This window comes from Typha angustifolia, chromosome 8, assembly GCF_048772165.1.
Source record: "Typha angustifolia cultivar Huaian chromosome 8, ASM4877216v1, whole genome shotgun sequence".
Classification (NCBI taxonomy): Eukaryota; Viridiplantae; Streptophyta; class Magnoliopsida; order Poales; family Typhaceae; genus Typha; species Typha angustifolia.
The window spans coordinates 3,595,877-3,623,356 of NC_133246.1; the positions used below are offsets into that span (position 1 = coordinate 3,595,877).

General features: G+C 37.8%; 1 protein-coding gene across 3 annotated transcripts; it reads right to left on the reverse strand.

Annotated features, from left to right (window-relative positions):
* Positions 1–269: 269 nt before the first annotated feature.
* On the reverse strand, positions 270–27,336 carry LOC140764541 (ATP-dependent DNA helicase SRS2-like protein At4g25120). 3 transcript variants are annotated; one of them, XM_073103145.1, is made up of 29 exons: positions 27,201–27,336; positions 26,760–27,123; positions 26,605–26,646; positions 26,343–26,506; positions 25,992–26,190; positions 25,451–25,507; positions 25,263–25,368; positions 25,043–25,176; positions 24,852–24,926; positions 24,598–24,723; positions 24,364–24,495; positions 24,209–24,292; positions 23,415–23,528; positions 23,159–23,259; positions 18,791–18,857; positions 17,700–17,750; positions 15,238–15,315; positions 14,643–14,846; positions 14,502–14,540; positions 12,667–12,738; positions 12,488–12,574; positions 12,344–12,400; positions 3,721–3,890; positions 3,517–3,610; positions 2,780–2,830; positions 1,998–2,060; positions 1,858–1,917; positions 1,338–1,400; positions 270–743 (listed from the first exon to the last, which is right to left on the reverse strand). In XM_073103145.1, the coding sequence occupies exons 1-29, from the start codon at positions 27,311–27,313 to the stop codon at positions 654–656; spliced, it is 3,057 nt and encodes a 1,018-aa protein (XP_072959246.1). In that variant the 5' UTR covers positions 27,314–27,336; the 3' UTR covers positions 270–653. The 3 variants fall into 3 exon arrangements, with proteins under 3 accessions (XP_072959246.1, XP_072959247.1, XP_072959248.1); XM_073103146.1 differs by lacking the exon at positions 23,415–23,528; XM_073103147.1 differs by lacking the exons at positions 270–743; positions 1,338–1,400; positions 1,858–1,917; ... (2 more) ...; positions 3,517–3,610; positions 3,721–3,890 and adding an exon at positions 4,212–4,425.
* Positions 27,337–27,480: the final 144 nt, after the last annotated feature.

Consider the following 27,480-nt stretch of genomic DNA (forward strand, 5'->3'; position numbering starts at 1 on the left):
TGGAGAGATGGACTTGCAGACTTTGTATACATTGCCAATAAAAACACAAGTGCTGCATCACCAGATTGGTACTATGATACATGTAAGGGAGCACCATGAATTGAGATTTACTACAAAGAACTTGTCAGGTGTGTGTGCATCGGCATTACAGATGCTTACAGAAAACAATTCCTATATCAATATTGGTTGGAAATAGATGAACTCCAGATGGTTATGGTTCTTAATTTCATTTCCATGCCCAGGAAGGTCTCCTTTTGGAACACTATTGAAGCACAGGCCTGATTTCTATCCAGACCTCAATCTGGTTCCGTCTTGCTGCAATTCTAATTCTTGCCTTGATCCTTTTAAGTGATGGACGCAATTGATGCACTAATGCACATTGGACCGTGCCTCCAAATGGATTGAAACAGAACGGCCCAAGTTGTACAAGATAATCAATATTAGAGAATGTTTGGAAAGGAGAAAAGTTGGCATATTCTTAAATATTTCTTGTTCAATGGTACAAGATATAACATATCGATCACTAATCTTGATGCCAATCAATCTTTCAAATGAAACAAGATTATTTTTTTTTTCTCACCATAGTTTTATGGTTAAATTATCTTAAATGATTTAGAACAAACATATTATAATCTTCAAGTCATCCTCTTATCTCACAAGGACTTGTACTGCTCTATCAGATGTGATGCATGAAGGCGTGAATTAGGTGTGATAGTGCACCCCAGATTCCGAAGATATGCAATCTGTGGATAACAATCAAAGCAAGAAAAATGTTTAGTGGGAGCAAAACAAAATCAATAGGACTGTTAGCTCTTAAAATAATAAAATCAACTGAATTAGGCTATAACGGCCTAACCTTTATCGGAAAGGAGTTGCAGTTTAACTTTAATATGACTATTGAAAGCAAGGTACAGAGGTGGAAAAGAGGCCAGCAACAAGGCAAAGCCTTCTATTACTCTACCATTCAGTTGGTCTCATTAAATTCATCATAAGTAACTGGATCCTTGTAATGAAAGAAATTCACATGTAAATAAGAGGGGTTCTTTTTCGTGTATACCTCTGGAAAGTTGATATTTACATTCTCAAAACATATGTTATTTGCGCACACGCACATATATATACCCTCCCGGTTAATTTTCAAATTAAATCTGAATAATTTAATATAAAAAAAGGATAAAAATACCCTTAATGGAGAGAAATACTCGAAAAATAGAATACTGATATTTTTGCATGAATGAGATAGTTGTGTTAGCACTCTGAAGTTCGGGGAGAAAGAATCAAGCTTTCACTTGATACAACAGGAAAACATGATAAACGAGAACTAGCTGACATACAACCTGTTTAGGTGTAGCCTCTGATGAACTCATTGAGTTCTCAATTCTCTGCTTCTGGAAATGTTCCTGAAAAAAAAAAGAGCTTATTAACATTTACTGCATGATGATGCTCTGGAAATTTAAGACAAATTTGATGTATTTAACATATGTCATATCATGTATTGAGAAAATTCTCAGCTAAGAAAGTAGTGAGATTAGAGCCGTTCGTTAATTCTGCAATTAACTGAATAGTTTTCCAATACATGCTACAATTTAATTTCAGAGTATTCTGCACATCAGCACAACAGTTGAGGAACAGGGATTAATGGCCTATGTAGAATGTCATTAATCAGAAAACTGAAGTAGATGACTGCAGTACTAGGTTAGAAAATACAGGATAAAATATGCGCATGAACTAGTAAGAGTATATTGAGGTTACAGTTGTGAATTCAGTTAGAAGAAATTGGCACCTCGTTTCATTATTTAATAGGATAGAAGAAATTATAAACAGTTATTTATTAAAAAGTAAAATACAATAACAGACCTGTCTTTCTCTAATCAAATAAGCACGCTTATCAATAGGAATCTGCTCCCACCTAATAACCTGCAATGTGCAGTTGGCCAATCCCATGAGTAAAACATGATTTGGCTTGCTTATGAAAATCTCTGTTTATGTCAACTCACGTATTGTGCATAACAAAAGGCTTCATCACCACCCAAACATGATTTGAGGCTAGATAGAACTTCCTGAGAAGAAGATTTTCAGATTGTTCAGCTTTAAATGCAGCAGGAAGATGAGATAGAGACAAGTCATTGAAATGTGAAGAAATGAAGAATAGCAAACCCAGCAGTCTCATCGTTCTGGTACTGCAAAGAAAAAGAGAGTCAAACTTCTTCTATGACCTTCAAGAATCCTACTATAACTGTTTTTCTGACACTTGAATTATGGTTAAATTTATTTAAAGATGTCTGTCATATAAAACAGAATTTGCCATGGCAGCTCCAGGAGAACTGCAGTATATTATCAGTACGAGATGTAGACATTTATTTAGGTTTTAGTACCAAATAGCACAAAAAGGAATTGCATATTTGCATCCCATTCGTACAAATTAGTTAATCACTTTTCCAGAATACAGACCTCTTCTTGTTCTTTACTGTTCTATCCTCCTTTCTTTCACCTCTCGTCTCACAACTGCTTAATTAATCTCTACCCTTAGTATTCAAGCAAGGTGGTAAAGAGGTTTGGAATAAAGATGGGGAAGAGGATATGGGAAGGATGAACAATTGGTCACTAGGAATAGACAGAGGATGGAAGATAGAATATTAAGCCTTTTTGGATACATTTGTATACATATTTGAACAAAATATATATGTAAATGGCATACAAATGCAACTATTATGTCCATAGCATGGGGAGTATCAAAATCACTTATAAAAAGAAAATATAGCTTCTGGAAAAGGAAAACCTTGCGTTTGTACGATTTGCTCCTTAGACGCTCATCAATTGCAAAGCCAACCTGCAACCACAGATAAGAAATGGAGCCATGATTTACATTATATATTACCAGGATTCGTTAAACCCTATATTTTAAATCATATCATGTAATAAAGTAAAAATGCTACAGCTTTGCTGTCCATCACAGTTTAATCATCACAGTCATCACAAACGAATTCCAAGTAGAACTATGAAATATCTAACATAATCATATAACGTTCTGGACCTGCATGTTGGAACTTGCAACAAAAGTTTACTAGAATAAATTGCGGCTGAGTTACCAATACTGCTCCAAAATTAGTACTAGCAAGTAGCAAAACTTTCTATATTGACACCAAACTCAAAAATCCTTTGTTCACAAAAAGTCAAATGTGATAGCTAGTCAAACAGATTTCACATGGCAAAGACAATGGAAAGCTACTGTCATCTGCAATAATCAATCTTTACCATCATTTTCTCTAAACCATCTAGGCTAATAACCATATAATTTAGGCCCTTTATCGATAATGTTCATTTAAAATTGCCCATAAAAAATGTGTGGTTATGCAGTGCCTGGAATGAATTAAACCATAAAGTTAAGTGTGCATATAGAGTATTCCTCAAATGATTTTCATTAAAATCTCTTGCACTGTAACCTTGAGAAAAGCACATTATGTTCATGGTTCCCATTAATTTCTACACTGATTTTTTTTTTTCAATAAAAAGTACCTTATCTAGCAAACGCTTTGGAAGCTGAAATGCCTTCTTTTTTGCCCAATGATGGAACAGATGAGATACAATAGATCTATCATCTGTACTGAACCTGTAAAAGACGAAGAGTCATGACTCATGAGAGACCTTGGTGTAACCAATACTTACATCATCACTTCCTTAGCATACACCACAAGCAATAAGCCAACAATTACTACTAACCTCTTCAAAAAACCATTCGCAGGAGGCATTTGAGCCAATTCTGTAGGAAAACCTGAACACTCATTGTTTTCAAAAATAGGCTTTCCAACTGACGGTTCACATCCAGAATTACTGTGATGAAGGGTTCTTGTCTCTGTCAGTCGCCCTATTTCTTCATAAGGTTCCGTGCCCTACAAAATGTTGTAATTAGCATGAAGCATATACATCAGTATGCAACTTCTATATGCCTCTTCTTGATGCCAAACTAAACTAAAAATTATAAGGAAGGTCACTTAAGCCACCCTATAAGAATTTAGGAGTCAAAGGGAAAAGGTTCAAAAAATGAGCAGATATCTTTTGGATCCTAAGATATAGCAGACGAGAAGAAACTGTGAGGCGAATAATCAAGTAAACTGAGAGATCCATCTCCTCCTTAATTGACATACTTATACATGTATATAGACAAATTTCCATTTGTCTCTTCTGCTTAGTTATTTCGGAGAAGACTAGTCAAAATTTGTCATTTTTCTCACTCATCTAGACAATCCCCATGCCTAGAGTTTTGGAGTGTTACTCCTAATCACATGAACCTAAACTACAACCAAAAAGGTAGATTACCTTACCCACCAATAGCTATATGGATTTTGAGGTCACTCCCTCTACTGTCAAATTTTGCTGTGGATATCAACATGGCACCAAATTTTGGAAGGTTGATGTCATATGATACTACAGTACAACACAAAAGAAATATCAATTATTCTAGACCCTTTACATCATTATATTGGGAATAAATTTCCACATGCACGATAAAATTAAGTAAAGCAAGTCAACTACCGCATGACTCAATTTGCAAAACCTACTGAAATAATTACAAGTGACAATCGGTTCTAGTCTAATGCCAATTCTTAAGTAAGCAACAACTGCCAAATTTAGATGAGACAAATATTAGAGTTATTAGAATTTATATCATTTAATTTATCTTATTTTATAGTGATCTTGTATAAATAGGGTTGAGCCCTCTCTTTCACTCATGAAAAAATACTTCACCAAAATTCTCTACTCTTTTCCTCTCCTCTCATCAAACCCATTCTAGGTTTGGATCTCTTATTGTTTTATGGTATCAAAGCTCACCAATCTGTAAGTCTTTTTCTTCAGCTGCCCTTGGACTTCATCGTTCCAAGCGAGCATCAATTTTTTTTTCTTCCTCTTCCTCAACGGAGGAATTAATCGCTGCCCGTTGCGCTGCCTATCATCGCTGCCCATTCCAATCAAGGAGGTTGCCGCTGGAGAGGCAACTCCTTCTTCTTCACTGGTTGGCTTCCTTGAGCTCGGGTTCAACCAAAATATTTTGCTGCCACCAGTGAGCTCTCTCAGCTGCCTCCTTCCTTCACCAGCAAGCCTGATTTCGCAACTCGAGCTCTCCCGTTGAAGAAAAGGTGGCCTTCACCGGTCACCTTTCTTGAGCTCGACTTCAACCAAAAGCTTGCTATTGCCGTCGATGACTTCACCGCCAAGAGCTCGGATCACATAGTCATCGCCGCAAGTTCCAATCTTGCAGTAGTGAGCTCAAGCTCCATTTGTTGGTGCGCTCTCCCAGCTCATATCATAGAGCCACCACTAGCAAAGAAATCATCATTGATCTCCATTTGCTGTCAGCAAAGCCACCCATCAATGGCTGGGTTGTTGCTCGTCTGACCATCTCCTCCCACTCACTCAAGCTCTGTGAATGAAGGCTACGCTTCTTGCTTCCATTCATCCAAACAGTGGAAATAAGGCAACTGCTTGACTGCAAATTGAGATTAATCTTTCCGCACTCCAACTGTTCGACGAAAGGCCTGAGTGGTAAAATCTTGAATCGCCCTCAAGGTGTGATAGATTTTCATCCCTTCCAATGGTGTCTTATGTCCTGGTCAATCGTGAGAGTGTATCACTAGCCAAATTTCTTCTTGTCACTCAACGGGACTGGATAACATAGGCCTCTTCCATTGAGATCGTCCTTCATGGGCGACGTCTTCTTAGGCACAACGACAGCATCTCTCCGGGGTGTGCTCCCCCTCACATTATCATCCAAACTACTATTGTGACTTCTTCTGAGTCTAACACACTCAAGATTGTTCAATCCGAGGTTTGGTTTCCAGAGTATAATGTGTGGGTCCTACGTGACATAGAGGTCTACACATACCTTATTCTACAGGTTCATCGATCATTTTAACCTCAGCTCCAGACCTTTTCCTCTGCACAGGCTATCTAGACCCATCTCGTCGTCGATTTGTTCAATCGAGTCTAATGCGTCGCTTTCAACTTCACCACGACACTCATGGCGCCAGATAGGAGGGACCCGTGCACCCGCCAAGCGCGTACGTGCGTCCTAGTGCCCCTGCCACCCCCGTCCACTTATTCTCCTTTTTCTTCTTCCTCTTCTCTTGATGTGCACGCAACCATCCCCAGCCCCCTATTTCTTCTCCACCCCGCTACCTCTCTCTCTCCCTCGGGTTGCCAACACCGAAGACGAAGCCCCGGAGCCAACAACCGACGAAGCCAACCGCGCAACCCCTCAATAAATCTTTTTCTTTTTGTTGTTTTTTTTTCTTTTGATGTGCCTTACCCCTCTTAGCCTCGTGGTTGCGTCGTCGCATCTCTCTCTCCTCCTCTTTTCCTTCCCTCCGACCAGCCATCCCCCCCCCGTCAAGGATCACTGGCCGCCGACCCTCCTTCTCTTCCCCTCTGTCTCCCTCCTTCTCTTCCCCTCTGTCTCCCTCCTTCGAAGGAAATTTGGAGAGATGAGCGTTGATGGGCTACAAGCCACAGCCCACCAATCCTAATTTGGGTAGGCTACAAGCCATAACCCACCAACCCCAGGCCTTTAGTGGGCTGCGGTCCCACTAACCCAAAAATTTGGGTGATTTGCAGACTGTAGCCCACCAATCAAACCTTGATGGGCTGTGATTAGACCCCCAGCCCACCTCAACCAACCTTGTGAACTGCAGTTGGACTGCAACCCACCAAGGCCCCCCATGCCTATTGGATTAGGCTTGAGCCTAACCCAACACCCCCAACCTAGCCTTTTTGGGGCTATTTGGACCATATAGCCTCATTTCTTTATTCCACCTGATTAATTAGCCTAATCACTCCGCTAAAGATAATTTATTATTATTTAAATAGTGTGAATTTTACGATGACATATAACTCACCTTAGAAGACCCATGACTTATGTATATGCCTAAACCTAAATCCTCTAATAAGGTAATTAATTCTATTCATTCATTCGTGAATTTCTAGTAGAATTTAGAATTGGAAGGCATTAAGTTCGACACTACTTCAGGAATATTTTGGGATTTCGAAAAAGCCGGCTAGCTGAGGAAAACTAAAGTACTTTGGATACCTTCAGGCAAGTAGAGGTTATACAAGTCTAGAATAATGTAGTTATAGCTACTATAACCTTCCATGATGCTGTAGAAAATGTTAGCATTAATACATGCATCTAGTGTAACATAATATATCTTGACATGTGCAGTTATTGATAGTTTACTCATCATAATATTATGAGAATGTTAATGTTAGCATATACATTAGTGTAACGATGCTTTACATATATCCTGTATGATAAACTTTTGCATAAATATCTTTTGTGAATATAAAATATAACGATCATGATAACTATGACATGCCTTATACACTCACATACACTGCACCACTTCCACCTATTATTAGTAGTTAAATTCTGACTAGGCAGTGCCCCTACTCACTCAACCCGAGGTTAAAAGTAGAGTGTATCATATATGATTATACTATTAGCGAATTATAACTGAGGTCGAGAGCCTGTGTGGAATTCAGGTAATTATATTGCATAGTCAAAATTAGATTATGATGATAGAACATAATTATGAGGCGGAGATATATCTCTAACGACACCTGACGACGTAAGGTTAGGGCGTCCATTAATGAGCCAAGGGCTCCCGATTCTCTCGCTGAGGGCAGTGATAATTTAGAGTGAGATATGGGCCCACGACCGAGATCCTTAGTTTGATAACCACAGACAACCTATCACATGTAGTGTCGCCATGCATGTTTTGGTGGCATTACCACTAGATGTGTATATATCCCTTAATGTATAAGATGATAGATAATTATGTGATGAATGATTTTTTTTTGAGAATATCTACACTGTGTGGTGAATAGCTCGATGAGCTTTGATAAAACATAATTAATACCTTGGTGAGCATGAAATGACTAAACTACTCTTTTATTGCTAAACATAACATGTAAACACTATGATTGAGATTTATATGAATTAAAGATTATATCAAGCTTTATATCTGTATGGACTTATCCTGATATGATTAGGAGTTGACATGTTCCAGGATAGTGACATGTAGACTTTATTGATTGCATTAATTAACTCATGATAAGTCATTTAAACAAACGTATTATTATTGCTAGCAACTATAAGCATGTATTGAATATACACTTGTGATTTTATTGTTATAGGTTGTATGGATTCTACTCACGAAGCTGTGTGCTCACTACCTCTTAGTGGCATCATTTTAGAGCTAAAGAAAGCATGTGCGGGTAGCGAGGAGTAGCTGCCTTTTTATTTCGATTATGTCTATGTCTATCAATTGTATTAACCCATACGAGAGTGTTATGATTGACGTTATATTTTGGACTTTAGAGTTGTATTTTGGATGTGTATTTTAAAGGCTTGTTGTGGCCTGTAGAACTGGTATCTAGACTCATATTTATTTGAGATTATTTATGGTGTGAACCTATATTGCTATGTGCCTTGTGAAAACTTATTACTGACAGATATTGTGATGCACCGCGTGGAGGGATTTACCCACACGATATACACGTGTATTTGGAGGTTTTGGTACCTCACTAAGAAGTTTCGACAGCGTCTCTTGCCCTCTCAACAGATTACACCTACACAGCCCCGTGTCGCCATAAAGAGTGTCCTTGGTGCTACACCTGCCCCTATGCTAGTCCAACCTAACATTTCTACTACTGCTCATGTCACTTATGTGTCAGGACGAGAGCATCACTCATCACGACCTATGTTCACTCATTGTGGCTGTCCTGATCATCTTGCTGCTCACTACTATCAACTTCATCCTAAGCTTATTGCTCGTTCTAACAAAGGAGATCAAGGACAAGCACCTTCACTTGTCTTTCTCAACTGCTGATCCAAGCACCAATCCATCTCTTCACTCCACTAATCCCACCTTTCAATAGTGCGCAGCTCCAACAGATTCAGCTCATTCATGGAGCTTTTAGCTTCACTGGCGCCTCCACTTCTGCCTCTGGCATGACTAAACCCTAGATTTTTTACTCAGGTGCCTCACATCATATGACTTCTCCATTTTTACTAGCCTCACACTTGCCCCACTCGCTTTTCCTCATGTTCACACAGCTCATGGGGCCCATTATCCTATCTCTCACATTGGTCACATCATCCCATCAGAGAATCCTACTAGTCGTCTTACCTTATCTGATGTCTGGCTTGTTCCTGGCCTAACTATGAGTCTTATTTCTATTACTCAGCTTTCTGACTCTAGTTATACTATATCTTTCTCGTCTACTTATGTTGTGCAGAACCCGTCTACAAGCTAAAAGGATCAGGATCGATACAGCTAAGCCTCCCTTCACTAGTAGTATTCCTCCGACAGTCTCATCCTCTACTGTGACGATTCCTGCACCTAACCGTCGTTATCCAGAGCGTGAGCGTCGCCCTCCTGACTGGTATGGTTTTCTAATGTCTTTCGCTATATACTCTCTCCAATTTCACACATTTCTTGCAACCATCTACTCCACTCCTCAACCCAGGTCATATCGTGAGGCCATCCAGGTTGCAGAGTGACAGCAGGCCATGAGAAATGAGCTTCTGTCCCTTCAGCAGATGCATACTCTGTCCCTTCAACAGATGCATACTTAGAATGTTGTCCTTTGCCCACCAAACATCGTGCTTGTCAGCTGCAAATGGATCTTCAAGGTGAAGTATCGACCTGATGAATCTATTGCCAGGTACAAAGCGCGTCTAGTTGCTCAAGACTTTACTTAAGAATACGGGATAGACTATGATGAAACCTTTGCTCTAATGGCCCGAATGACTTCTGTCCGCACTCTTCTTGTCGTTGCTTCCAAACGCCAGTGGCCATTATATCAAATGGATGTAAAGAATGTGTTTCTTTATAGTCTTCTTGATAAGGAGGTATACATGGACCCTCACTTGGTTTCCCTCTTCCTCCAAGTCACATTTATCATCTGCGACGAGCTATCTATAAACTTAAGCAAGACTTTCGTGCCTAGTTTGATCGATTTCGTAGTATTCTCACAGACTATGAATTTCGAGAGAGCCCCTCTGAGCCATCTATGTTTCAACGATCTTCTACTCAAGGGCAAGTCATTCTTCTTCTATATGTTGATATGATTATCACTGAAGATGACTCAGTCGATATCCGCTCCCTTCAACAGCATCTTCAACATCAGTTTGAGATGAAAGACCTCAGTCCTCTTCTATATTTTTTGGGGATCAAAATTGCCCAATCATCTTATGCTCTTTTGTTGTCTTAGTAGAAATATATTACTAACATTCTCAGTGCCACCACCATCACTGATACTCATCCTATTGCTACTCCAGTTGAGCCTCATGTTAAGCTTCAACCCGATGATGGTCACCTTCTAGATCCGACCAGATATCGTCAACTTGTTGAGGCACTCGTCTATCTGATCAATACTCGACCTAATCTCTCATGCAATTGGTCTTATCACTCAGTTCACGTAAGCTTCTCGATTTGCCCATTATGCTGCTCTTATACTCATTCTTCGATACATACGTGACACTATCACTCGCTCTCTTTTTATGCTATCGACTTCTATTTTAGCTCTGCGAGCATATTCCGATGCAGATTATGCTGGTGACAAATTTAATCGAAAGTCTACTACTGGCTTCTACATTTTATTAGGAGACTCTCTGATTTTTTGGCGTAGCAAGAAACAGAATGTGGTCTCTCTCCTGTACTAAGTCAGAGTATCATGCCATGTGTGCGACGAATAAGGAGGTTGTTTGGCTTCATCGTCTCCTTAGTGATAGGGGTGTTTTCTTATACCTTCCAACCCCTCTTCATGTCGACAATAATAGTGCTAAAAAGTTAGCTAAAAATCCTATTTTCTATGAGAGAACGAAACACATTAAAGTCAATATTCACTATACTTGCCAGGAGTACCGAGCTGGCACCATTTCACTCCATCGCCTCAGCATTGAGGAGTAAATTACCGACTTCTTCACGAAGTCGCTTCCTCTTCCTCAATTTGAACATTTAGTTAGCAAACTCTTGGTTTATAATCCACCTTGAGTTTGAGGGGGGTATTAGAGTTATTCGAATTTATATCATTTAATTTATCTTATTTTATAGTAATCTTGTATAAATAGGGCTGAACCATCTCTTTCACTCATGAAGAAATACTTCACCAAAATCCTCTACTCTTTTCCTCTCCTCTCCAAACCCATTTTAGATTTGGATCTCTTATTGTTTCAACAGGGAACATGAAAATACCAAGACTTGCATGGAAGACTTAGATTTGGTAGAGTTATCTGTCTTACATTCTCATTGATTGTACTTTAGGCTCATGCAACTAGGAGCAACCTCAAAAGTGAGAACAATAAAAGAAATTCCATTCATGATAATAATCTGAACAAGCATGCTCATGCAACTAGAAAAAACTTCCAAACAGAAAAAAAATCCATTATTCTTAGTAATAATATTGATAAAGATAGAAAGATGATGAAATTGGATATGAGGATTATTCTTCACCAAAGCATTAAACAAAATGAAACACAATCCTGTTGTATAATTATTGTCCAAAATCACAAGCTTTCAGATTGACTGTGCAAAAGGACTATAATGTAATAAAAGTCTAACTGAACAATTCCAACCATAACTACAGGTGTCTATTTTGTTAATAGATTTGAGGATCTAAATTAGTTAACTTTTACACGTCATAGAAATCTAGGTTAGACCAAGAGATATCTTCCTGTCTCTGGTTTATTTCATATGTGATAGAATTTTAAGTTCATTTTGAAAAATGAAGTGTCAGTCTCACTGATTATATTACCAACAATAATCTTGCATCTCACAGCCCCATCTTTCATTTTAACCTAAGTGGATGTCCAAAACCTTGGCTGTAAGAAAATTTTGGGAAAAAGAAAGGCATCCATCAAACCTAGAAGAAGATCAGCAGGTAAGGAGAAAGAACTTTATAAGTTTTATGCTCACTTTGGATTTAAAGGGATAACATATGTGCAATCAGCTGAAAAGCCAAAGTGGTATAAATCACAATTTTATCCAGTACTAATAGATGTTAAACTTTATACAAGTAAATAATATACGTTCGGGCCACGGTAAATAAAATTGTATAAATAAAATTTTATACAAGTAAATAAAATGTTATCCAGTACTAATAGATGTTAAACTTTATACAAGTAAATAAAATTTTCAGATGACAAATTTGTATTGAAAGGAGACACTGGAAAAGCTTCCACGCACCAGCAAAGATGAATCATGATGCAACATCTTCTTTTCTGAGATAAATTAAGTTTTCTAAATTGGATAATTTAAAACGGAAGATGTGAAATCATGCCGCTGACCTGGATCTCCAGAAGGTGAACAGGAAGTTCTTTGAGAAAACGTGAAGGTTGCAGCAACTAGTAATCAATATGCTTTAATCAGGAAAGGTAAAGAAGATACATAGCAGAATCTATAGTGCATATTACATTTAAAATATGGCATACCTGCCAATTATAATCCACAGTAACATATAAAATGTACAACTTCTTCCGGGCACGAGTCATTGCAACATAAAGTAATCTCCTTTCCTCCTACAAGTTGTAGCCAAACGTGTAAATGCAGCATATAAGCAGATTCCTTTTGCAGCCAGAGAAAACAAAAATATGAAATAACACAACCATACCTCGAGCATGGTCTCACCATCTTTTACACTCCCATTGTACTCATGCAACAAAGGAATTTCAGAGTCATTTGCCTGAAATTTATTAATACTTCTTAATTACAAAAAGAAGTTCCTGGTGAATCAAATGCAAAGCCAATTATAGCAGCCATCCAAAGAGAGAATATATGCATATGTAATGGACTACCACACGACCAAAAATTCTAAAGATGAATTGCAGCACGGCCAAACTTTCTTAACCCTTAACGATGGTGGTGCTGGTGATGTTGGTGGTGGTGAAACATTTTCAATATGCTATAAATAGTTCTCTAAACCAAAATAAGTCCCAAATGGAATGCTATGAAAGAAATGAAAGGTTTAGTGCTTTTATGAAGACATACTGGGTCCTTGGATTCATAGGTCTTCTTTCGCCATGAAAAATGTCAACCTATATCCAAACCAAAACAGAAGTCATGTATCTGCATGATATGCACCTCGACTCCCATCAGCCTTCTGTGGTTCTGACATTCATGTCTTTTCATTCTCTTGTTTAATTATGCTTTATTCAAGAACTGGTTCAGAGATATACAGTCAAACCTATAGCAGATACTACAAAATTATAATATCCGATGAACCATATTTGTACATATATTAACATTAATAGATGGAAGCAATGTTCTCCATGCCTCACATATGTACAACTTTTAGAAACATTTGGTTATTGTCAATAAGAATTTGCCAGGCTAAGACCTTTCTTGTCAATTAGAGTCTTACTGCTTAGGACAGAAGCAATGTTCACAAAATAGTTGATTATCTGGAGATTTGAGAGTAACAAATACATATTAAGAAGTATCACCCCAGAGAAAATGAAAAACATTAAAAGACTGAATGGTATAAAAGAAATAACAGCATTCTAATAGATTATTTTATGTGCTCCAAGTATAAGTTATCTCTTCAGACAAGGCTCAGATCAGTCAGATTAAGCATTATCAAAGAATTAAATATCACAAAAATTTATATTGTTGGATAGAAATTCTCAGCATTATTTTACTTTTCCTTGAAAAGTCATATGTACTTTAACAAAAATTGAAGAACTTCAAGAAGACAATTAAAAAGGGTTAAGCACAATAACACATGACAACATTTATGTCATTCCAAGTTACGTTTTACCTTCTGTCCTCTATTATTTGCTTTGGGATGTTTAGTGTTAATGTATGACATGTCCTTACCTAGTAGACTACGCTTTTGTTGATGCAACACCCCAAAGTTTAAGCTTTTGGTTAATAGGTAATTTAACACTTACGACATTTAAATAATGGAAACTCAGAAGTCTACTGCAAATGTCAACTTTAATCCTATTTCAGACCAACAATGGAATGAAAGATCCCTTGCCAGCTACACTTAAGTGCAATTTCATGCATCTTCTCTTGGGCCAAATGCATCATCTGGAGAGTCTAGTAAAACTTTACTGATCTAAAGCAAGGGCCAAATCCATTAGCAAGGGTTCAATTGGTAATTATGCATTGATGCTTCTGAACTACAAAACCTTACGCCAGCAATCAGAAGGAAGAAAACTGAACTTGAATAATGTCAAGTAGACCATCTCATGATCTATCACTGCATTTGCACATAACCAACAAAACTAAATTCCTAATAGCAGCGTGAGAAAGAAATAAAATGCACGAGTATAATAGTGAAGTGACAACCACAGACAACACAAACTACGAAACAAAATCTCTCTAAACTATACAACCATTTGGAGGTAATGCAGACAAAATAAAATGGCAAACTAATAGCAGCTTGAATTAAAAGCGCAATTGAACATTACATGAACATAACATTTCTAGTGTGAATCATACCTTGACAATGAAAACAATATCCCATTCTAAACCCTTTGACTGCAAAAATGAAAATTTGGCTCAGCATGCAAGTATATCTTAAAGGAAAAGATAATAGAATTAACAAGCAAGAAAGCATGTGATTATTCTCATCGCAGTGACCTGATGAATAGTAGTCAACGTAACAGAGTTGTCATTTTCTCGCTTTAGAGAGCGGAAGTTCTCAGTTTCTCTCAAAGAAATATAGTCTGTAAATGCCTTAAGGGTATCAGCACAGCCTCTCTGTTTGCTCTTACTTTTATCCTCTGGATTAGCAAAATGCGTCGACAAGAAATCAGATATGTCATCCATTAAATATTGCAGGACCTGCAAAGCAACACAATACCAATTAATTTGGTATACATCTCTTAAACTAAACAATAAGGACTGACATAAATCTCAGAAACCAATTAATTGTAAAAAAATCTTACAGTATAGAGTAACATAGAAAAAATACACATAAGTATACTTGGAATTATCAATAAAAAGGGTTGAATCTACATGGACTGCTTGTCAAATTCCTAGCTGAAATCATTTCTTCTCGGTTGCATGCTTTTAAGCTTTCTTGGCTAGCCAACAACATGGATATAAATTAATCATACCAGAAAGATTTTTCCAAATCCACAAACCAAAGAAATGAGTAAAACTTAAAACTTCAGCAAATAAATTTTTACATTATTTGCTAACTTCGAAATTGTAAGATCTATCATAAACTTACAGATCGCAGGTCATTATCTTCATTCAACAGCTTTCCACCTTCCACATCAACAACTGCACGCTGTTCAAGCAGGTACTTCTACAAGCAAATATGAAAATCTAAACTGGGGCTAGGAATATTAGACTTGGGAAGAAATGATGGGAAGCAGAAAATAACATAAGTTACTAAATAGAAAGGCCACAGCAATCGCAGAGCAAGGATTTATTTCAGTCACTTCACAAAAAGGCATGTAATTGAAGGTACTCCTGAAAAAATGGTAGCTGTGCAAACTGTTTCTTTTCCTTTCCTTTCTTCATAGATTTGTTAGACTCATTGGCTTACACGAGGAAAAAAATAACTGGAAACATTTGAAAATATGAGTCCATTCACCTTGAGCTGATAAGCTCATTCCATACTACTTTTTCTGTGTGTGTGGGTGGGGGGGTTGGGGGGTGGGGGGATCGGGGCACAGGGTTTGGTAAAAAGTTCCATAATACACCTTAATGATGGTGATTTAATTCAATATGCATATAAACCAATATGGACAGGGTTTCCCTACAGTGGGAAGATGGCTTCTTAATCTTTTCCAATGGCCTGAGGCAAAGAAGAGACAAACACGTCAACAGAACATGTATGATTCAGGATTTTCTAAAGCATCTGTCTTCTGCAAACTTGGACACAAATCAACACAGCATGACACACTTGTCGAAGCTCCAGATAAGTGCACTATGACTTTAGCAGAAAATAGATTAGAAGTTGCTAGCAGGTATCGGGATGGTAATATTCAAGTTTCCCAAATACCAAACAGTCAACACTAAAGTGTTTGGATACTTTCAAGTATTTTAATGTTTCATTTATGGTAATGCCATGCATCATTTGGCCAAAAACCTCTAGTATTCAAGTTCCAATAGGCTCTATAGAATAGGTAGAAGACCTACCTGGTTGACAATCATTTATCACTTCCAAGACCACTATCTGTTGCCTAACATGAAATAAATGCAGCAGCAAAGTCACGCCAATGTCACATATTACACAATCCTCTTCTCCAGATTCCAGAAGAGGCTAGCACAGCTAGACCATCAATGGCAAATAGCTTCACATTGTTATCTCTATAAGCCTCTATTATAGCCCATAGGATTTAGCAAACTCAATGCATGATCATGTCCACCCACTATAGAGAAAAGGGTCTGTTTTGTGTTAGGGTACTGGAAATTGAGGCTGGAAAGGTGTTGTGGATCTTGAGATGTTGAGTGCACAAAATCAAAATAAAAACTATATGCAATGTAGGTTGTACTTTGATATTACATTTTAGGAAGATGAATATTTTTATGATTGCCTCAAAGATCCATGATCCGAATCTAAGAGTTTGCAACAATCGTTGAAGCTAAAAGTAACGATGGCCATGCCACAGGCACGAACCGTGCCGACCACCGGCCAGCACGGCACTTGCCCGCCGTGCCGTAAGAGAATAAGAAAAAAAGGTAAGGGATACTCACTTTTGCCTCTGTAGTCACCGTCACTCGCCGATCGCCGCCTGCCCTCGCCATGGCCGTCACTTTGTCGGGTGCCCTAACCCGCCCGATAGAGAAGAGAGATCGAGACAGAGAGAGAGAGAGAGAGAGAGAACTTAAATTGCGGGTTCGGATCCGGATCTCTTTCTCTCGATCTCTCTTCTTTCTCGAGTGGGCTAGAGCATGCAAGGAAGCGACGACCATGGCGAGCGGCGGGTGGCGATCGGCAATTAGTAATGAGGTCAATGGTGAGCGACGATGCTATTAGGAGGGGTGACGTGCGGCACCCTCATGCCACGTGCCAGTACGCCGCCAGCACGGCAAGTGTCGACCGACACGCCCGGTGCCGATCGGCACGGCCATCCATAGTTAAAAGTTTTAATTATTAACTAGAGATGCAACTAGCATATGTATATGTGCACCAGCAAACCAGCCAAAGAGGACAGATTATTGTTGGAAAACTAAGCCACCCACGTCCTAACACAATATAGCAGTAACTTAAGTCCTTCCAAGCAAGCAGATGACCTAGATGACAGAAAATCTCAATGCCAACCATTTATTCTCATGACTTAAAAGACTACAAAATACTTATTTACATTTCTACAAGCTATATAGCCTATACTATAGGGCAAATGTACAGAATTGCAAAGAAAGAAAATCTAAATCACAGCAATAGAAAATTACAAATTCCCTAATGAAAGTGCCTTAAGAAGAGATACGATAGCCCCAGTGTGATGTAACTATTCAAAATAACTAAAACAAGCAAGTAAACATAAATTCAGTTAAAAATTCCTTTAGGAAGACAAAAATGCTGACAGTGACAGACAAAGATAGCTGCATCTAGACAAATGATAGTTTTCAGTAAAAGCATATCTATCTTCCAACAATTCATGCAAAACAAAGAAAAGGACAAAAGGTGTAAATAAAGTATATTGGTTACATATGACATTGATTCAAGAATCAAGATTAAACCTGAGGTAACACATCTGCCACTGAAGAAATGACAACCGAAATTGATTGTTCCTAAGAGCACAAAAACAGGCATAGCTTATTAAAATATACAAACATCATACTACAGTCAGGGCAGTAAATTTGAAGGTAAAGATACCAAAAAGAGCTTATTCGCATTGATAAAATGAGAAACAGAACAATTCACCACTGCCTTCAAATACGCATTGCTTTAAAATGAACATGAAGTATTAAAAGAGAAAGCATAAGGAAGTTCCTAATGCCAAAACTGATAATGGACAAGAATAAATTGATGGTAAGAAGAAATTTCAGCAATAAATAATTTAATGAATAGAATCATTCAGAATGATAACTGTCAATCCCTTTGATGAAACTTCTAAACCAATGTAACAGAAGAACATAGGAAAAGAATCAAGGCGTCACAATAATAGCAAGTCATTCATGTAAATGTTTCAAATTTGGTCTTAGAGCGCATTCATTACCATTGCAACATCATATAATTAGGTCAACCTAATCTATCTCTCTCCCTTTTTTTTTGGCATTTAAATGTGACAATAATATGTCAATGAGTAAATCAAGGGAGCTTTCTTCCTAAAACTTCCTCATGTATTCTGAGATTCAAAAGCGACAAGTAGGAATTCTGACCTTACTCCTTGACCTTCAAAATTTACCACCTCTCAGGGGCAGAAAAAACCTCTTGTTTTAAGTTGGTATAATAATGAGTTATTTTGGTTTGAACTTCCTACAATACTTGCATACCACTTGCTTATATAAGTTATGAAGTCTACATTGTACAATCAAACCCCAGAACATATTCCACTTTCTTGGTCCTTACAATTATCATCTACTTCCTGATGACCCCCTGTCACTCTCCCATTGGACGCAAAATGTACCAATTAAATCATTCACTGAAAGTTGCAGATCAATCCCTTTGATTGTGGTTCTTCTGCATACAAAGAAGGCATCAAGTCCCTTTAAAAATGGATTCTTAATTAATGTTGGGCACTCATTCAGCAAGACAAGGAGAAAATTTTAAAACATAACATAAAATAGGTACAATGGATATAGAAAGCTGAAGCTCACTAGTTTCTTACCCTTTGTACAAGTTTTGATAGCATATCTAGTGTTGATAAAACTTTACGTCCTTGAGTTAGCTGAGTCCTACAACCATCAGAATCAGCATATGTTCGGAATAGAAAATTTCCTTACTTGATGACATGAGAAGGAAAAATGTCTAACCGCAAACTCAATACAAACTGAACGAGTACTAAAGTAAAAGGTAATACATGAAAAAAATAACATAATTATATGCTCAAAGGAACTGTCCATCATGTTCATACAGCATATATATATAATGAAAGGGTTCTCTTACATGCAGTTCATTTGACAGTATACATGGTGTTTTTATACAAAACCACAACATTTGGAACACAAGTTCAGTGTTCATTAACATAAAGAGGGGTATACCTAAATGCCAAATGAGTGGGTGCTAGCGGAAGCAATTTTTAATTCCCCCAATAAAACTAACATGATAGCAATAGATTTGGGCAAATCAAATATTAGCAAAACTAATATCAATACCCCCAAAAAAAAAAATCTTTAACCAAACTGCTAAATGTAGAGAACTTCTAAACACCTAAGATAACCACAAATAAGAAATCCAAATGCAAACCACAAAGAGGAAAAGAACGAGAGACAAAATTTATGTGGTTCGGCAACATACCTACGACCACAAACAGAGCAATCTTCAATCTACTAGGCAAATCACAAAATTTTAAAAGTTTTAAACTCTAATCTCACTCTAAACAATGATAGCTCTCCCTTTCAATTTTTCTCTCATGCAAAATGCACACACTAAACCCTAAAACCCAACATTTCTATTTATAGGGCTGACTAAAAGCTGCAGAAAATCTGGCCTAACGTTTGAACGCCCGTGGGGCCGTTTGGATACCAAAAAAACTCTAATCTAGAGTGTAGGAGGGCGTTCAAATGCCTGTGGGGCCGTTCAAACGCCTATAGAGTTCAAATTCTCTCGGAAAATTGCGTTCGAACGCCCCGACATAGTAAATCTGAAAAGTCTAAATTTGAGCCAAACTTCAACATATATTCACATACCGTTCTTAAAGCCAGATCAATATGAATAACATAAAAAGGGATATACCCGTATATCAGACCAGGCAAAGCAATATCCAACTATTTATAATTTAGGTCAAGAAAAAAACTCTTCTTCTCTATTGCTTAACAAGGTTTATATAGTGTACATCTTTCAAATAGGCCCTCAGCTTATTACATAATTGCATTAATCTAACTCTCAGCACTCCCCCTCAAGATGGACAAAAGATATCAACCAAGCCCATCTTGTCATATAATCTAGAAAGACCTAACGAGCTAAGACCCTTGGTGAGGAAATCTGCCACTTGATATTCAGTCGAAACATGACTTACTTCAATAGTCCTCCATCCAGCTTCTCCTTGATAAAAATAACCTATCGATCTCAATGTGCTTGGTTCTATCATGTTGCACCAAATTGTTGGCAACGCTAATGGCTGACTTGTTATCACATAAGAGTCTCATGTGAGTACCTTTGTATTTCTTTAATTCCACCAGAAGAGCCATTGCTCTGTACTCAGCTTCGGCTGTAGACTGTGCTACCACTAATTGCTTCTTGCTCTTCCAAGAGACCAAGTTACCTCCCACAAAGATGCAATACCCCAAGGTGGCCCTTCTGCCATCGATGCAGCTTGCCTAATTAAAATCACTATAAGCCTCAATGTCTAAGTGACCATTATTCCTGAACAACAACCCTTTTCCTAGAGAACCCTTCAAAAACCTTAGGATGTGATAAATTGCATCCAAATGGCCTTTCCTTGGGTCATGCATGTAGCGGCTCACCATGCTCACTGCAAATGAAATATCAGGACAAGTGTGACCCAGGTAAATCAACCGACCTACTAGCCTCTGATATCTCTCCCGATCAATTGACTCTCCAACATACCTACTCAACTTGTGCCTCTAATCAATAGGAGTGATTGCAAACCTACATCCTCGCATGCCAATCTCTGTAAGCAAGTCGAGCACATACTTCCTCTGAGATAAGACAATCCCCTCTCCTCCACAAGACACCTCAATTCTAAGGAAGTATTTGAGCAGACTTAGGTCCTTCACCTCAAATTCCTTAGCCGGTCTCATCTTCAGTTGGGCAATTTCCTTCTCATCATCACTTGTGATGATCATATCATCAACATAAACTGCGACCATAGTAGTATGGCATTTATGCTATTGGAAGAACACTGTGGCTAGCATTAATTTGCTAATATCCCATGCCTATCATAGCTCTCTTGAATCTGTCAAACCAAGCTTGAGGAGACTGCTTCATATACACTTCCTCCAACAGGTCTCCATGAAAAAATGCATTCTTCATATCCAGTTGGTGCAATTGCCATCCACTATTCACAGCAAGAGAGACAAGTGTTCTGACAGTGCTCATCTTTACCACTGATGCAAAGGTCCCATCATAGTCGATGTTGTAGGTCTAACCAGCGATGGCCATGTTGGTGGCATATGCCGTGTCATGACACCATCGGCACGGGGCATGCCAAGCAGCACGCCCTAACGTGCCAGTAGCATGACCCTCAATGCCAATGGCACACATCTATAATATTTTTAATAAAAATTTTATAATATTTAGAGATATTTTTGGCAACGATGGCGATGCCACCATCAAATAAGATCACCAAAGTAGGAAGTTATTAAGAAAAGAAAAACAGAGAAAGATAGAATAAGAAAGGTTACTATTAGAGAAGTTGAGAGCATGGATGGCCATGCCGGTGGAGACACGGCCTCATGCCGGTGGAGACACGGCCTCGTGCCGGTTATGTGCCAATGTAGAGACAATTTTTTTTATTTTTCTATTTATATTAATCTTTATCAAATTAACTTTACTAATTTTCTTAACAAACATGATATGACATATGAAACTACTTTTATAACTTTTTTTTATTTTCATCAATCATCATCAATTAATTTGTCATTTCTTATTCTTTAATTTCTATAATCATTATTTAACAAACATAGAATGACAACTCATTTGTCATTTTTGGAATTACAACTCATTTGTCATTTTTAAAAATTGGAATGACAACTTATGCCTAATTTTCATTTGTCATTCTCTAATTTCAATCAAATCATGTATTATTATATTTTGTCATCTAATCTTATTTCTTTTTGTCTTTTTTCTTATTTCCATTCATTAAATATTTCTAAATTCTCATGCTAAACACAATTGTGTTTAACACTTCTCTCTCTTAACTCCAACCATAGCCCTTTTTATTCTATCTTTCTCTTTTTTTATTTTCTTAATAACTTCCTACTCTAATGATCTTATTTGATAGTGGCACGGCCACCGTTACCAAAAACATCTCTAAATATCCTAAAAATTTTATTAAAAATATTATAAATGCGTGTCACTAGCACCGAGGAGGCGTGCCACTGGCACGGCTATCATTGATTGAGAGAGAGAAGTGTTAAACACAATTATGTTTAACATAAGAGTTTTAAAAATATTTAATAGATGAGAATAAAAAAAAGATAAAAAAGAAATAAGATAACAAATAAAAATAAGAGAATGACAAATAAAAATTAGGCATGAGTTATCATTCCAATTTTAAAAAATAACAAATGAGTTGTTATTCCAAAAATGACAAATGAGTTGTCATTCTATGTTTGTTAAATAATGATTATAAAAATTAAAGAATGACAAATGACAAAAATTAATTGATGATGATTAATAAAAATTAAAAAAAAAGTTACAAAAAAATGGGTTCAACATGTCATATCATATTTGTTAAGAAAATTAGTAAAGTTAATTTGATAAAGATTGATAGAAATTGAAAAAAAATAAAAAAAATTATCTCTACATTAGTACATGACCGGCACGAGGTCGTGCCGGATGACACGGGGGCGTGCCAAGTGTTGTGCCTCTACTAGCACGACCATCCATGAGTCTGACTATATCCATTTGCCACCAATCTTGCCTTGAAGCATTCAACATTCCTTTCTAAGGTCTGCTTCACCGTAAAGACTAATTTTCCCTTTACTGTTTTTTTCCCATCGATAGTGACACAAGTTCCCATGTCCCATTTTTATTAAGGGCCCTAAGTTCCTCCAGCATGGCGGCCTGCCATTTTGGATCTCCCTTTGCTACCTGCCAACACTTGGGTATAAAAATCGTGTTCAGAGAAGCAATGAATGCTTTATACACGGGCGATATGTTAGAATATAACATAAAATGAGCAATGTCAAGATGAAAACCATAGCTAGTCTTCCGATATGAAGTATCTTGATTTCTCCAAAATCAATGATACTGTTCCATTGGCATAGAACATGCAGTGCAGGACATGGAGCGACAAAATTGAACACAAGCATACAAAAACTGGACACAGTCATAACAAATGATACAGAACCTTTTAAAAGTACCCGAGATTTTTGCATTGAATATGTCTCTGGCAGCTGATAAAAAGCTGCACTTCCTTGCTAAAGATATCTTTTCAACATAATCGATGACCTGCAGGATGCAAGTCAAAGATTCAACAGAAAACAAAACAAAAGAAGGATCAACAAAAGAACTACTTAAAAAGGAAGAATAGATTAATACACAAGAAACGGGAAAGTGGCAAAAAGGAAAGAGAGAAAAATAAAAAATAAATAACTATATTACACCTTTTTCTTTTCTTCTTTATCACCAGGGAGAAGTGCTTTAAAGGCTTGACGAGATGGGCCATCATCATAACATGGCAATGTTGTTCTAAGTATTGCCATAATGGATTTGATTACCTATTTGAAAAACCACCTAATAAACTCTCTTTGCGGAACAAAAGGCATCAATTTGAACAGCTAAGTAACAATGTAAGGAGTTCCATAGAAAATAAGTGAACAATGAAACAGAACATTGAGAACTTCTTGCCTTGCAAGGTCTTGATAGATTCTATACAATTAAATCCCAGTAAAATAAATGCATTCATAATATGAGCCCACATGCAAATGGAAGAGACACCTAAATGCTCAATTTTACGTTGAGAAAAAGACTATATCATAAACATAGGACTAAGCTACTGAAGGTCCAAACTTCTCTATCAAGTAAAGCTTTATGGTGGTTATAGATTATCTTATCATTTACTAACTTAAACTTCCAAAGCCGAAATAATTTGGATTTCGTGGACCACCTTATTGACACTCTTGTTCAGTTGTTCATCGCTCAAATAATCCTTCAGAAAGACAGTCCCAACACTTGAGGTAATAAATATTGGACTACACATAACATCTGCAAATCTTGATGAAGTACTCTTTAGTTTCAGTGAACGCAATGGACCTATAGCCAACTGCTAGGTTTCTTCTTAAGCTTTAAGATTTATGGTTCTTATATGCTACAAAGTAAAAACTAACAGAGATCCACAAGTAGGTCAGGTAGAGCTGCTAGAACATCTCAGCTGATAAAAGCAAGAGTAACGTAGAACCTTTTTCCTGTAGAAGGCCACACCGTGAACATTGAAGGGGATTCTCCTGTTGCGGAAGGACATCTGGAATGCTTTACCAGATATCTACACATAGTAAGATCAGGACACATAGTAGAAAGTATAACAAAACATGATGGTTAGATAAGCATATATACCTGTCTTCTGTAAAGGACAGCTACATTTCCAAAGCTGCAGCCATCAGTTGAACTATTAGATGTAATCTCTATTATTTTATCAACAACAAAAGCGCACTGTGCATCCTCATTGCTACACTCCTTAACAGTGATCTAAAAAGTGTCAAGGATTAAACAGAATACTGAAGAATTGTGATCTTTAACCAGATATATAATATATTGATGTTCCTAGCAAAAGAACTTTGACTAGGATACTTTGCAGCCAGTAGGATTATCAGTCTCAACAGCTTTAAGATGACATCTCTTAATATTATTGTGAATAAGAGATGATGATGCCTCAACAATAGACCGCGTGGAGCGATAGTTTTTATTCAACCTAACCTGCAGTCATTAACATAAGTTGATATATCTTGAAAAGTAAGAGAACTTTATCAGAAAGTTGAGCTCACTAGTCCATAGGACATCACATTCACTGAAAAAAAAACAACTCAAGGGGAAAAAACTAAGACCTCTTTGTGACTAGGAAAGTCTCTACGAAATGAATCAAATCCTGAAACATCGGCACCATTGAAGCTGAATATGGACTGGATAAGAGATTAAAAGTCAAGCAACACAACATAGGATCTATTAAAAAGGAAATATAACCATATAACTATAAATGGGTTATGTAAAGGAAACACGTATATCATAGCTTGTGTACCTGATCGTCATCGCCTACGATAGTTACATGGTTATGGGAAGCAAGAATTCTTAGAAGACTATATTGTGTGGAACTTGTATCCTGAAACTCATCTACCATTACTGCCCTCCATGTATCCAAAGACTTGTTATGCACTAGAATGTTTATAAACGAAAGTATTAGAAAGACAAAAATGTCAGATACTGCCAATGTAAGGTAATGACGATAACAAGTTAACAACCTTCAGGGAAATCAGTTAGCAGCCTAATTGAGGAGCTAATGAAATCGTGGTAGTCTAGAGCATTGCATGATCTGAGTATTTCATTATAGTGTCTAAGAACCAAAGCCTGAATCAGCCAAGCAGAAAATTTGAACAACTGTTATAAAATTTAGCATCACATAATAAAGGACTAGTGGAGATTGGCTTACTCCTATCACATCACCCATTTTTTCATATTCATCAGAAGTTTTCCCAGAAGCCTTAGCCTGGCAATAAGTATGTAAATTGTATTAGCCACAAAAAATTAACAAATATAATGTTGTTGTATGATCATGCCTTTACCACAATCCATTCATTATCTGAACTAGTAGTAGAGAATCAATATCACTTAAGGCCTCAAATATTATAAACATATGTAGCTATAGATATCACTACTTCACTAGTCATGACACCTCTCCAAAAGCAGCAAACAGATATAGGCACTTCTCCTCGAATAAGATGAAGATAATTGAACCTGCACAAGTAAGATCCATAAAATCTAAAGATTCTAAATGGTAGCTGCTGAGGCAACAAGACAAAGGACGTCAAAGTAGTCTTCAAGATCAAACAGAACGGACAGTAGGTCAAACTTCACGGTACTGGTAGACTGAATATACCATGTTTCAGCAGATTATATCACATATCTTGGCAACCTAACATGATATCTGTGTCAAATATAAACATAATAAATTGAAGGTGCTGAAAATGGACCTGTGTCACAAACTTTTGCCACTTCTTTGATTTCTGTTTAAAAGATTTTGCAACATCATCGGTAGAAAATTGATCAAGCTGTTCAGCTGCAGTTTCACCTCCATTCCTTTCTCCACTCTCCACTAGACGCAGTGCCTCAACAACTGCTTTTCTCTGTTGCCCATGTCCATATATTAAAAACTCAGCTGTGCGGTCCAACCTTCACCATATTAAAGACATATTCATAATTCAACTCTATCAATAGCCATATAATTTATACATGCAACAAGGTGAATTACTTCATAATAAACGAGCATGACCGTGAGATGTAAAAGATTTCCTGTTAAAGAAAAAATATATATACTGACATACTTTTCCGCGTGAGACCTGCAAAGCTGCAGACAGAACGAGTGAAATGTGCTGATCGCGAGCTCCTTGGCAACCGCTTTTCCTACCACTGCTCCTATTCGGTCCCTCATCTCAGATGCCGCAGCGGTGGTGAAGGTCATCGCAAGAATGTTGGAGGGATGAACCCCCTAAACAAAAGAAAAGAAAAGGTAGATTGTTTTCTGACGAGTATCCGAATAATAGAAGAAAACAAAATTCCAGAAATAATCAAAAAGCTAGAATTTACCTCTTTGAGTAGGGTAAGCACTCGCCCAACCATAGTAGAAGTCTTTACATCCAGCAGTTATAAATCATCAACAGCACATGAAAGCAGAATAGAAATCAAGAAAACCAAAATTAGGGCCTTTTTTTCCTAATTTCAAGAAACGATGATGACAATACCTTCCCGCTTCCCGGCCCAGCAACAATCATCAAAGGAACCGAGATATCGCTACACGCCGCCTCCCTTTGCACATCATTCAGGGAAGACAGGTAATCGCAGTACTTGTCAGGCACAGAACCGTCATCCGGACTCACCTCCTCCCCGCTTTCCTCCGGGCTCGGCCTCTCCTTCTTCGCCGTGGACCGCTCCTCGCAGATAGCATCCACTTCTCGCAAGAACGCCTCGTCGAGATCCTCGTCAAGATCGCCGCTTGCCCGATGCACGCTGCAAGAACCGGGGGGCTTTAAAGGGGTCGAGTAGCCATCTTCTAATTCGCGGGCCGCGTTGTTGTTGATCTCCGAGAGAGGGTTCCTGGTGCTGCATCTAGGAGGAGGACGAGGAGGAAGAGGGTGTTAAATGCGAAACAAGATCGAAGAAAACGATGAGAGGAGAGGACAGACTTGGAGAAGGGGGAAGGAGAGAGAGATTCTTGGGGTCTTTTGCAAGGGAGGAAAGGCTTCGCGGATTGGTAATGGTGGGGGATTCGGGACCGGAGGGGAGAGTTGTTCTCCATTTTTCATGAGAGAGAGAGAGAGAGAGAGAGAAGCTTGGAGAAGGGCGTGTGAGGTGGTGGTTTTAAAGGAGAGCGGCGGGATGGTCCAAATTTCGAATCGGCGGAGCGAACCCAAATAGTATATGCGTATAATTTAATTTCTTCTATTTATTATATATCAAACAGTG